At 41.2% G+C, this 12,601-nt stretch overlaps 1 protein-coding gene across 1 annotated transcript in view; it reads right to left on the bottom strand.

The window, feature by feature from the left end:
• MYPN (myopalladin) overlaps positions 1-12,601 on the bottom strand; it is a 58,516-nt gene that overhangs the window by 38,636 nt on the left and 7,279 nt on the right. Inside the window, exons 2-4 of the mRNA XM_059476902.1 lie at positions 10,086-11,012; positions 1,858-2,033; positions 349-400 (exon numbers count right to left, since the gene is read on the bottom strand). Coding sequence (XP_059332885.1) covers positions 349-400; positions 1,858-2,033; positions 10,086-11,011 — 1,154 coding nt within the window. The 5' untranslated portion in view covers position 11,012. The remainder of the gene's footprint in view (positions 1-348; positions 401-1,857; positions 2,034-10,085; positions 11,013-12,601) is intronic.

Here is a 12,601-nt window from a genome sequence, read left to right as displayed (position 1 = left end):
TCCAAGTCAGACACTTAAATCAGCATTTAAGCTGAATCTAGTCAAATGCCTTTTGTTTTAGTAAATCAATTTTAGAATTTCAATATTTATGGTAACACCTTTCCTTTTATATTAACATTTAATAGTGAAAATTCGGTTCTTAATCCAAAGTTGAGGACACAAAAGCAAACTGGTGTTTGTTCCATACTATTTGTAAAGCAAACAAGTGCACAAACAAAACCCAACACAACCAACCCAAACTAATCCTAAACAGAATGATAATGTCTTGGCAGCTGCAAGCTGAAATGTCTGCACTAGTGGGGTTTTTACTGTAAGAAATTTGGGAGGTGTAGTTGGTTTTAAACTTACTGATCCATTTCGTCCTTGGTGATTTCACCTTCAGAGTCAGAAGAAGAGATGCCTGTGAAAAAATAAAAAAAATCATTTAGCAGAGAGGTTTTGAGTTTCTCTCTGAATGGTACAAACCTTCATCCAGCTTTCCTGTAGCCCCCTCCATGGGTGTGTGTTATAAAGCTGTGCCCAGACAGAAGCCCCACAGCAGGAGAGGTGAACAGGTCCCACACTGGGCAAGGGGCAGAGCTGCTGCTCTTGGGATGAGGCACATTGGGAGCAGGTGCAGCTGAAGTAAGGAGAGGAACATCCAAGAGGGAATGAATACCTGGGTGTTCCTTGGGCTCTTTTTCAAATGCCACTATGATTTAGCCCGTATTTGTTGTGAACTGAGTACAAGTCTCTTCTCTCAGACACCCGATGCCACCAGATTGAAAGGAAAAAGAGAGACCTGGAGCTGTGGCTGTTGTTCTCCAGCTGGTGCCTTGTGCCACAGTGTGAAGGAGATCCTCTCTCTGTTTTCTGACTGCTGTCACTTACTGAGACATTTTACACTTCTGATTCTGCCCTCACCGTGCTGGAATTTGCATTTTCTGTGCAGTTCCTGCCAGTGAGCATCTCCCACAGCCCTGGCTCCCATCCAGCACCCACCTTGGCCCCTGCCTTGTAAATCCCTGCCAAGCACAGACATCTCCCTCTGATCAGGGCAGGGCAGATGCTGAAAAAAGGATTTGTCCTTTCCCTGTCAACTTAGAGTCATGGAAGGAGAATAGCAGCAAAACTAAATTCATCTTTTGGGTATTGCTTTAATTTGTGAATGGCCCCACTGTGCTCAGTGATGGTGCCCATAGTATGCTTCTCTGAGAGAAAAAGAAAAAAAATTCTATGTGGTTATTTTAAGTTTGTAGTCATGCTAGCACAATAATGGATTCAATCTCAAATCTTACCCAAGAAAGTGTAAAAAGAAATATAATACATAGACCACTCTTAGGTCTACTATGTACAGTAAAAAGCATAAGGAGAAAGAAAGGACACCTAAACCTGCAAATATATATTCTGTTTGATTTACAGCATCTACTGGGCAAGGAGAATATAAAATTGATGGCATATTTATTTTGGTTACAAGGTCCCAAGAAAGAGTTAAGAGGAAGCTGTCCTACATTCAATTTGCAATAATGACTGTAGGGAAAAGGGATTAATAAGAATTAGACACAAAGTTTAGTTTCTTACACTTCTGTAGAGTTCCACAGACAAAAAATACAAGGTAGTTTCAGAATCTGAGTATTTTTAGACTTGAATCTTGCAGTGAGATATATAAAACCTCTGGGAAGTAACACAATAAAATGTAAGGGCTGGTCCCTTGTCTGAAGAGTGTTTTACAGGAAAATAATAATGATTTTGGTAACGATGGAAAGTGTTGACTCCTGCTATGGTTTTTTTAATGACAAAACTATCACAGTCAGCAAACAAGACACATAATTATATCTTAGTTTCAACCATCGGTTTGTGGAACAGCTGTGTGATTACCTTCTATGTAAATCTCTGCAGAGGTGGAGTCAGTTCCATAGATGTTGGAGGCAAAGCACGAGTAGCGCCCCGTGTCCTCCTCAAAGGCCTCAACAATGACCAGAGAGTGTCGCTCTCCTGCCTGGATGATCTGGATGTCTGGTGAGTTCTCAAGCTCCTTCCCTTCACAGTACCACCTGCAAGGCAAAAAGAAATTGTTCTTCAATGCAAACAAGTTGGTGATAATGTTTGAAGTCTTTCTGATGGTTAAAATTGGTAGGTTTAGCCTGGAGATTCTGACAGAGTACTGCGGGTAAGTATTGAATCAACAGTCATAGGAATAAAACATGGATGATTTTCGTAATAGTCAATAAAGAGTGAAGGAGCTCTGAATTTGGAACACTGTCAATCCAGCTCTGAATTTCTCTTGATGTACAATCAGATCCGTGTAGTGGCTCAATGTGCAGCAAAAATCACCTAACTCTAAGTTAACAAATATCCCTCAAACTTGTGTTTCTTAAGTTCATGTTAATTCAGAATGTGACTGAAATTTGTCTTTGTTTGGTGATATATTTAACACAACCTGCTTTTTATAAAAGATGGCAGAAGTGTATCACAAGGTGAGAGAGTTGATCTGTTCAGGAGGGAGAGCAGCACTGATGGATGCTGGTTACAAGGCACAACAGAGGCACACAAAGCAGGTGGGTCTGCAGAAACAGACTCAAATTAAATCTAGGCTTTATAAAGAAGATGAAGTGCTGTGTATCAAGATCCAGAGTTCAATGTTTGAGATAATATTCAGAAATACCTATAGTTATAGATAACTAGCTGAATTTGAAAAGCCAAACTTGAGTGCATTCATCTTCACTGTAACTTTTCTAATGAAGATGGATAGATGGATGGATGGATGGATGGATGGATGGATGGATGGATAGATAGATAGATAGATAGATAGATAGATAGATAGATAGATAGATAGATAGATAGATGATAGATTGATAGATAGATAGATAGATATAGATAGATATAAATGCCACTAAAGTATTTGTATTTTCTTACTGTGACTATCTTAATTACATGTGATTAGCTACTGCATCTGCTGCATGTGAGGGTGAGGGCTGTCATACTGGCAATATATTTTATTAAATTGAGTTAAAAATTATTAATAATTTCATCCATCTTTTATGGTACCTTGGTAAAAGAACCTGTCAACATTTCAGTGGTACTACAGAAAATAAGATTTTTATAGAAAGGATATGGATAGGTTTTTAAGTAAAAAATTGTAATAATGAATACCTCCTGTCTTACACTATGAGGCACTTTAATATATTTCCATCTCAGATATTTTCAGAAAACATGAATAAATTTTTTTGATGAGTCGGTTGCAGAACTTTTTAAAAACTTTGTGCTACAAATTAAGCATGAAGAAAACACCAAATTAATATATTGAAAAAAAACCTCTAAGCAGTCCATAGCAGCAGAAACCCAGAATATAACTGAAGTAAAACACAGAATTGAGGAAGGAGCCTCAAGTATGGAGGAACACAGATCTAGCACTAAATGCTGATTGTGTAGCTGAGCAGAAGAGCAGGCCCTGTTTGTGCCCATGAGTCTGAGCCATCCAACTCAGCTTTCTCACAGCACGCAGGGAATTCCTGAATTTCACTCACCCAGAGCTGCCCTCAGCTGCCTCCTGCCCATGGACAATTCCCAGGAGTGCACTTGACTCCAGGCAGCTTGCAGCAGCCACTCATGCTGCTTCCCAAACCCCAGTGGAGACGCTGAAGCTGCAGAGAGTGGCCACCAACCAAACCTCTGGAGGCTGCAGAGCCAGCTGTGCTCCCACAGGAGGGAGCAGTGCCAGCAGCACAGATCCAGGGGTGCCAGGTGAGCTGGCACAGGTGGGAGGAGGAGGAGGAAGACCCTGGGGGTTGTGGCTCAGATCATAGACCCACCTCACCCAGCAAGCTCTCCTGGCACTGGCCCAGAGTGACACTGAGGGAAAAAACAGCAAAATGAGCTGGACATGTGTGTATATTCTATGTATGTGTGTACATTCTATACATGTGTGTATATCTGTACATGTGTGTATATTCTATGTATGTGTGTACATTCTATACATGTGTGTATATCTGTACATGTGTGTATATTCTATGTATGTGTGTACATTCTATACATGTGTGTATATCTGTACATGTGTGTATATTCTATGTATGTGTGTACATTCTATACATGTGTGTCTATCTATACATGTGTGTACATTCTATACATGTGTGCATATTCTATACATGTGTATATTCTATACATGTGTGTATAATCTACCCCTGTGTGCATATTCTATACCTGTGTGCATATTCCATACATGTGTGTACATTCTATACATGTGTGTATATCTGTACATGTGTGTATATTCTATATATGTGTGTACATTCTATACACGTGTGTATATTCTTACACGTGTGCATATTCTATACATGTGTGTACATTCTATACATGTGTGTACATTCTTACATGTGTGCATATTCTTACATGGGTGTACATTTTATACATGTGTGCACATTCTTACATGTTGCATATTCTATATATGTGTGCATAATCTACCCCTGTGTGCATATTCTATACCTGTGTGTATATTCTATACATGTGTGCACATTCTATACATGTGTGCATATAATATTCTATACATGTGTGTACATTCTGTACATGTGTGCATATTCTATATCTGTGTGTACATTCTATACATGTGTGTACATTCTGTACATGTGTGCATAGAATATTCTATACATGTGTGTACATTCTGTACATGTGTGCATAGAATATTCTATGCTTGTGTGTACATTCTATACATGTGTGCATATTCTATACATGTGTGCATAATCTACCCCTGTGTGCATATTCTATATCTGTGTGTACATTCTATACATGTGTGTACATTCTGTACATGTGTGCATATTCTATACATGGGTGTAAATTCTATACATGTGTGCATATTCTATCCCTGTGTGTATATTTTATACATGTGTGTACATTCTATAGGTGTGTACATTCTATCCCTGTGTGTACACTCTATACGTGTGTGTATATTCTATACCTGTGTGTACAGAATATTCTATACATGTGTGTACATTCTATACCTGTGTGTATATTCTACACCTGTGTGTACACTCTATACATGTGTGTATATTCTACACCTGGGTGTATATTCACTCATTGCCCTGGAGTGTGCAACCAGTCTCTTTAACTTCTTCCCCAAGGTGTGAAGCAGCACTTAAAAACACTTCTAAAAATGTGAAATCACTGGTCTTAAAATCATAATTTATGAACTACCTCTCCCTTTAAGAATTTAATGGTCACAGTACCATTATCATTATTTTCCAATAGATTAGACTGTATGGTTCCTTGCTAACAGTTATTTTGAAAATACAAATCTTTATTTATGTTATCTTTATTTTGAAACTATTGGTTTGCCTTTCCATTCAAAATTCCTTTATTTTAAAAATAATTATCTTTCTACCTTCTTCTGATCAGCTTTTAGTGGTCACACTCTGTCACAGTTCTGTCAGATCCTCTAACACAAAACCCTTCAAACAGAAGGAGCAGCTACACCTATTTTAAACTTCGCCCATGATGGCTTGCCCAAATCTGGAATTTTTACCACAAATACTTGGATACAAAGGGGGTTTTTTTGACAGGTTCCTCAGAAGTGAGGATCACATTTTTCTTTCTGTTCAGTGCTGTCCTCACACAGGTACAGGCACCATAACTCATAGCTGGGATCCAGGGCATTCTCTCCCCTGCCTGGGATAGATGGACAACTCCACCAGGGGCAAGCAGAGGAAATGTTTACAGCCCCAAGGGAGAACCATGGTAATGTGCATTACAGGGTCCATTGAAAATATCCTGTGACATTTATTAGTGCCTTTTCAAGGTCCAGACTTGGGAATTACATAAGATTCCTGTGATACTGAAGAGAGAATTTTTAAAAATTCTGTTTACATTATGGTTTATTCTACTGTTGTTGTCAAGAGCTGCAGTTGGTGATCACTGAAAACGGTCACATTACCAGGAGAGAAGGTCCATGCAGCTGTGTGACTGCAGGCACAAATTTGGTATGTGAAATGTACAAGTTGCCTTTTAGGTGTGTAATTCATGTAGGCAACTGTGTACTTTGGGACATGAGTCATGGCACTTACTCATGTCTTTTTATATTCCCACCCCATGCCTCTTCCTTATATTGTAGCCTTGTTTGAGTGTGTGAGCCCTGGCAGACATCAATAAGCATTCAGGAGAATACCCATGCTCTAGAATTCGATTTCATTTCCAGCAGCACCTTTCAGAACATTAAAATAACTTGCATACTACAGTGATATTATATTTTTGTGTCCACTTAAATGTGTTTCCTTAGTGAAGTGGCACATTGGGCAAAACACGACACAAAATGCTGTGATATAATTGCCATTAATGTAGAACTCACTGTGTTACTGATCAGCTTTTCCAATTAACCTGTTGTGCTTGTGCAGAGTTAAGTCTGTATTGTCCTTTTGTGAGGCACAATTTAATTTTCCTACAAGCAAATTTTAAAACACCATGTAAGCTAATCTTTACACTTCCCTTGTTAGTATACAAGTATTATATTCCTTAAGTAGACTCAAACTGTGAATTGAGTTAATTGGGGTTTTTGCAGTTATTTTTTCCTTTGGTTAGTCCCAAATTTGCAGCATCAGTAATTTAAAACTTCAGGAATAAACCTGTGTTTAGTTCTGTGTGCAGTGTGTTCTGTAGCGACTCTTTTCAGCATAATGTTCAAGTATTTTGAGATTAAGTTGGAAAGAGGAGCGTGTTGTATGGATGCTGTCTGGTTGTAATGCTGATAAATCAGAACCAGTGGTCTCCTGTGAAGTTAAGCTTCACGGAAACCTTTGGGGTGGTGTAGCTACTCCTTCCTTGCTCACATTTGGTTTTACACTTCCCATGAGAACACTGTACGTGGTGGCAATGAAATGTCAGCCCCAGCAGCCCTGGCCCTGAGCTACGTGCCGTGGCTGAGCACAGAGCTCTGCACTGACATTTCATCCCTGCCATGGATTGCAGGGAGAGCTTCCTCCTGCAAGGGAGGCTCACATTCAGCACAGCACTGCCATCCCCGTGCCAAATTCATCCCAGATCCCGATCCACTCACTTGACTGCAGCTGAATGTAAGAGAAGTTTGGCTATAGACAGAGCACTAAAACAGAAATGCTTTCATTTGGCAGCCAGGGAGAAAAATCTTAATTAATCTTGCAGGGTTTCAGAGTTTCTAAAAATCTGTGATTACTTGCAGGTCTGGTCTCCTCAAACAAAGCAGCGTAAAATGCAGCTTTTAGGCTTTGCATGCCTATGTTAAAGAATGTTTTCATAGAAACCTTATGACATACAGCCTGTTTTTAGAACATTAAATCCTCATGACACTTCCAGCATAGCTGTGTATGCCAAACCATGCAATGTGATTCATCAGTAAAATTAACCTGAGAGTGATGTGCCAAACAGTTTGGAAAAATGTAGGCACCTCTGAACTTGAGGGAAAAAGGAGTGCTCTCCTCACAGAGGGGAGTAAATGTCACACCTACCATTACTCATAGAAGGAGCATGAGAAGGAGGTCATCAAACACTTTGGAAGTACACCCTGCATTTCTCTCGAGGTTTGTTTCTAGCCCACAGTGCAGTCAGAGCAAGGCAACCAGCAGGAATTGCAGCAGTGCTCTGTAATTGCCAGCTGAGGTTGGAGCTAGCTGAGGCACACATCCTGTGCTGTCACACTGAAAAATGAGTCACGTCTCACACACATTTCTAGACAGGCTGGCCAAATGAGCTTCCTCTGAATTGTGGGCTTGTTGCATTAAGGCTGAGTTACCTTTAAGAACATTTGGGCAGGTCTCCCTGAATTCAGCCCAGAGGACTTGGCTTTCCATGCCCTGGTGTTTCAGATCAGTTCCCCAGTTCTTCCCCTGCTCCACCATCCAGTTTTCTTTCCCTCAGTGAGCCCTTGTGCTGGATAGTTATGTACCACACCTGTAATGCTTTATCATTGCCATGCTTTGGTTATTTGATGAATGACCAAAATGGTATTTTGACCCTGATCCATCACAAATGTCATTTACACCATCTTTTACATCAATTTGGTTTAGTACTATCTTGCTTTCAAACATGGTATCTGCCCTTCATATTTTCCAGTCCTTTCTATCCCTGTGATCAGCTTCTTTCTAAATATCCTGTCTCTAATTTCTCTCTTGTAATCCCCATTACATCAGTCTGCTCCTGGTGTTGACTGATTAACTGCATTGCAGAGCTTGCTGAATCCTGTTCTTGTTTCACAGTGCTCTGGGTTCCCACAGTGACTCCCACTTTGTCATTGTGTCTAATAGATGCATTTAAGGCCCTTGGGGTCCCTTTCTGTGCCTCAGAAGTCCATTTCAAGTCAAAGGTCATTGAGATTTCTTTCAGCAGTTGCTCCCTTGCCAGTTGGTCCTTTCCTGGGACTCTGATTTTTTTATTTCTTTTACCTATTAAAATTCTTCTGTCCTTGCCCAGCTCCACAGACTCTGAACTCACCATAAAGCTTGGAAAACTCTTACCCTCCAAGCAAGACATTTGGCAATTCTGAGCAGAGTTCTGCTCACAGTCCCACAGCTATGGCCAGCAAGATGCCTCCCTCACTCTTTCAGAAGCAGATTAAAAATAAGCACTATTTTTAGGGAAAAAACCCCACATTCTTCTGGTCCCCATGATTAATGGCACACAAACCCCAAAGTACAGTCTGGTTTCTGGTTTCCTTGTGCTGCAGCAGTGACTAACAAGGCCACCACACATGGAAGCATGTGAATATTTATCACTCAGCCAAGTGACAATTTTTGCACCCTCTCTCAGTGTTACTTCTGCACAGTGGTGGAGGTGAAAGGATCTTTGAGGAACATGACAAAGTTTTGTTAATAAATAATTATGATCAGGAAACTCTTCCAGCAGCTAACATTCCCAGCTTTCTCCTTAATATAGCACATACATACACACAAAACACAAGGGAGAGAGAGTTCAGAGTTCCCCCCTTGTGACTTATCTTTTATTTTTTTAGTTAAAATTGTGAAACTGAAAGCTGAGTCTGATCTTTTTCTTAAGCTGTAACTGCTTGGGACTAACTTTCCCTAGGGGATTTCTTTCTCCCTGTCGCTCATTTCCTATATCTGATGGATACTTCTTCTACAGAGGTGTGGTAGCTCCTGTACTGAATGGTATTCACATAAGTCACTTATGTAATTAATCGAAATTAGCAAAATCAAATGTTGAAATAGAAATTTCAACTAAAAACCTTCAGGATTGTTGGGGCACAAATGGACCGAAGTTGCAAAGATATCCATCCTCCATTTCTGTGGGATCAGTGGTTCCTGAATGGGGTGTGCAGGCATTCTGCTCAGCCCTGGGTATCTGCAGCATGAGCCATCACTCCTGGCTTCTCCAATCTGCCCTCGTGAGCCTGCGGTGACTCCACAGTGTCAGCTTCTAATTCTGGGGGTTGTTAAACACCTAAACTTGGCTGACATGAGCACCTTGTCACTTTTATGTATGTCAACAGCACAGACATGACCGCTGGGATAAGGACAGCGCTGTGGCCTTCTGGAAAAACACCTGAATTGAACATTGTGTGTTGGAGTACAGTCTATGAACAAGCAATTCAGTGTTCACCTGTTCCGAGTATGAAGAAAGCCAGACTGAGTTTGTGTACAGGTTCAGATCCACAAGAGAAGATGATTTCACTTGTTGTCTTTGCATGATAAGCTATGAATGATAAAAGGGGGAAAATAATTTCTGACTTCCAGGGATCCTACTGACATTTTTATTATCAAAAGGATTTATCAAGGCAAGTGCCTGGAGAAATAAGCAAAAGAAGTGTTCAGAGTCTTGCTTTGTAAGCAGAGAGTTACCCTAATATCTAGGGGATATGTTTGTTTTCTGTTAAAAAAAAAAAAAAAAAAAAAAAAAAAACCTTAATTTCTGGCACTGTTTTCTCTTTTAGTCAGACTCCTCTATGAGTTTATGGGCTGAACACAATACAACATTTGTAATGGCTCCACCATGGGAATGCCTCTAAACTGTTAATAAGAGCAGTGAGTTTAGACTGGAACATAGTAGAAATAATATTGTTCCCAAGCAAGGTATTCCCCGCTTGCACACACCTACCATTACAGAAATACAAAATGACAAGTGCAGAATGTGTTTACCTGACTTCAGGTGCTGGGATTCCTACCACAATGCAGTCCAATTGCACTTTGGATCCCTCAGGAACTTCCCTGCTCTTCAGTTTTTGAGTAAAGCGTGGTGGCTGTCCAAGGGGCTCATCAGAATATACAGAGGCAGATTCTGACTCTGCTTTCAGCTCTGCACTTGTTAATTGACTGAGAGATTCCAGGTGTGCTGCCTGTTGATAATCTGTTTGTTCCAAAGCTTTCTCTGCTTTGTTTTCCAAGTCTTGAGGTGTTGGAATGGAAAGCCTTTCTCTGTTTTCTGATGTGAGAGACGGGTTAGAGCTGCCTTTTTGAGCAGACTTGTTCTTGGATTCAATTTTGCTCTTGTAGTTTTTGCACGTTCGGGGCCGTATTCTTTCTGAGTTGTGGGCTTTGAAAAGTGACGAGAGCTCCTCGATGAAATCTGCTGCCTTGTTCAGGAATTCCTTTTTGGACTCTGATTCGGAAGGGAGGTGGTGTTTCTTTAGGTCTTGGGAGCTCCCTTTGGACCCCTTTGTGTTTCTGACGCGTTCCTGACAGAAGCCGGAGCGCGGGCCATTGTCTGCTGTTTCCAGAGCCGCGGGCTGGGCCATCGCTTTGTGTTTCCCCGTGGCGTTCAGCTGCTCTGGGGGGCCCTGAAGCTCATCCTGCTTCGTTTCCAGCGGGCTCTCATCAATAGCTCGTCTTGCCAGGTTTACGCTTTCATCAAGCTCTTCTTGGCTCAAAAAGGCAGACAGATCTGGGAGGTCATCTTGGGCAGCTACCTCATCTGAATCACCAGAAGCATTGCCATAGTGGAAATTGTGAGAAACTGGCTCTGACCTGCTTCTTTCGCTCCTCCCTTGGTGCTTGGTTTCTGCTAAATAGCTCTCTCTCAGAAGCTGAGATATTGAAGTGGAGGTTTCTAAACTGTCGTCTTGCATGCTGCCAACAAAAAGGACAAACAGGACCACGCCTTATCAATAGCAATTACTGTGATTGAACACAATGACAGGCTTCTGGAAAGCAGAACACAACATTTTCAAACTGCACCTGTGTGCTGAATACTTGGGAGCACTTGGAGTACTTGAAGCATAAGGATGGCCTTGTGTTAAAGGCTCCTTCTGCCTTCAGCCAGCAAAGTTCATCCTTCATCACTTTCCACTGTCAGTGACCTCACATAAAACAACTGAGAGTGGGGTGTTTTCTACTCTGTTCAAGGCAAAACTTCAACTACAGAGCTATTAACTGAGTTTCAATGTCAAATCTTCATCATTGCTGACGTGTGTTCCTCAGCTAAGAAACAATCTCACCAGATTAGATGAAGTGTTGGATATTTCAGGGACTGAAAGTTGTTGAGAATAACAGTACTTTAAAGTGAAGTAAATTTAGCTTGAAAAGCACTGAAGGAGTAAGTAAATGAACCCTCAAAATCATAAGATGGATGTGAGGAGGAAGGAAAAAAACAAAAATATTCTATAATGACAATTTTTCTTGCATTATAGGAAGGTATAATGGTGCTAAATGTTCCACAGCTTCTTAAATCCAGCATTATTTCTAATAAGCTATTTAAAGTAAGTAGAGAACTATGCCATTATTTATTGAAAGTAAGTAGAGAACTGTGTCATTATTTGAGGCAAACATAATTTGTACTACAGGGCTTTCAGAATCATGTTCTTAGGCCGTCCTGATTCTGAAAAAATGTAACACATGAGAGGAGAGCATCAGGAAGCCAAACTTAACCTGCATGCCTGGTAAGCAAAGCTAAAGCATCCCCTTTGATACTTGAACAAGTGTAACTGTGTGGGGTTCTCCCTTTATTTACGTGAGCCATGGTGAGTGCAGAGGGATTCAGACACCCTGACAACACCCTCCTCTTCTGGTGCCCTAAATAGGGAGACAAATGAGTACTCTGTACCCCACTGAGAGAGCTGATTGCTCCCAGGTACTGAAACAAGTGCAGGACTGGTCCCTGGATCTGTGTCTCAGGCTGTGCAGTGCTCATGATCTCCCTGGATCTGTCTCTCAGATTATGCAGTGCTCATTATCCCCCTGGATCTGTCTCTCAGTGCTCATTATCTCCCTGGATCTGTCTCTCAGAGTATGCAGTGCTCATTATCCCCTGGATCTGTCTCTCAGTGCTCATGATCTCCCTGGATCTGTCTCTCAGATTATGCAGTGCTCATTATCCCCTGGATCTGTCTCTCAGTGCTCATGATCTCCCTGGATCTGTCTCTCAGATTATGCAGTGCTCATTATCCCTTGGATCTGTCTCAGATTATGCAGTGCTCATTATCTCCCTGGATCTGCCTCTCAGATAATGCAGTGCTCATGATCTCCCTGGATCTGTCTCTCAGATTATGCAGTGCTCATGATCTCCCTGGATCTGTCTCTCAGATAATGCAGTGCTCGTGATCTCCCTGGATCTGTCTCTCAGATAATGCAGTGCTCGTGATCTCCCTGGATCTGCCTCTCAGATTATGCAGTGCTCGTGATCTCCCTGGATCTATCTTTCAGAGTATGCAGTGCTCATG

This window comes from Ammospiza nelsoni, chromosome 8, assembly GCF_027579445.1.
Source record: "Ammospiza nelsoni isolate bAmmNel1 chromosome 8, bAmmNel1.pri, whole genome shotgun sequence".
Classification (NCBI taxonomy): Eukaryota; Metazoa; Chordata; class Aves; order Passeriformes; family Passerellidae; genus Ammospiza; species Ammospiza nelsoni.
Note: the sequence above shows the minus strand (reverse complement) of the source record. Positions and strands in the feature narration are given on the sequence as shown.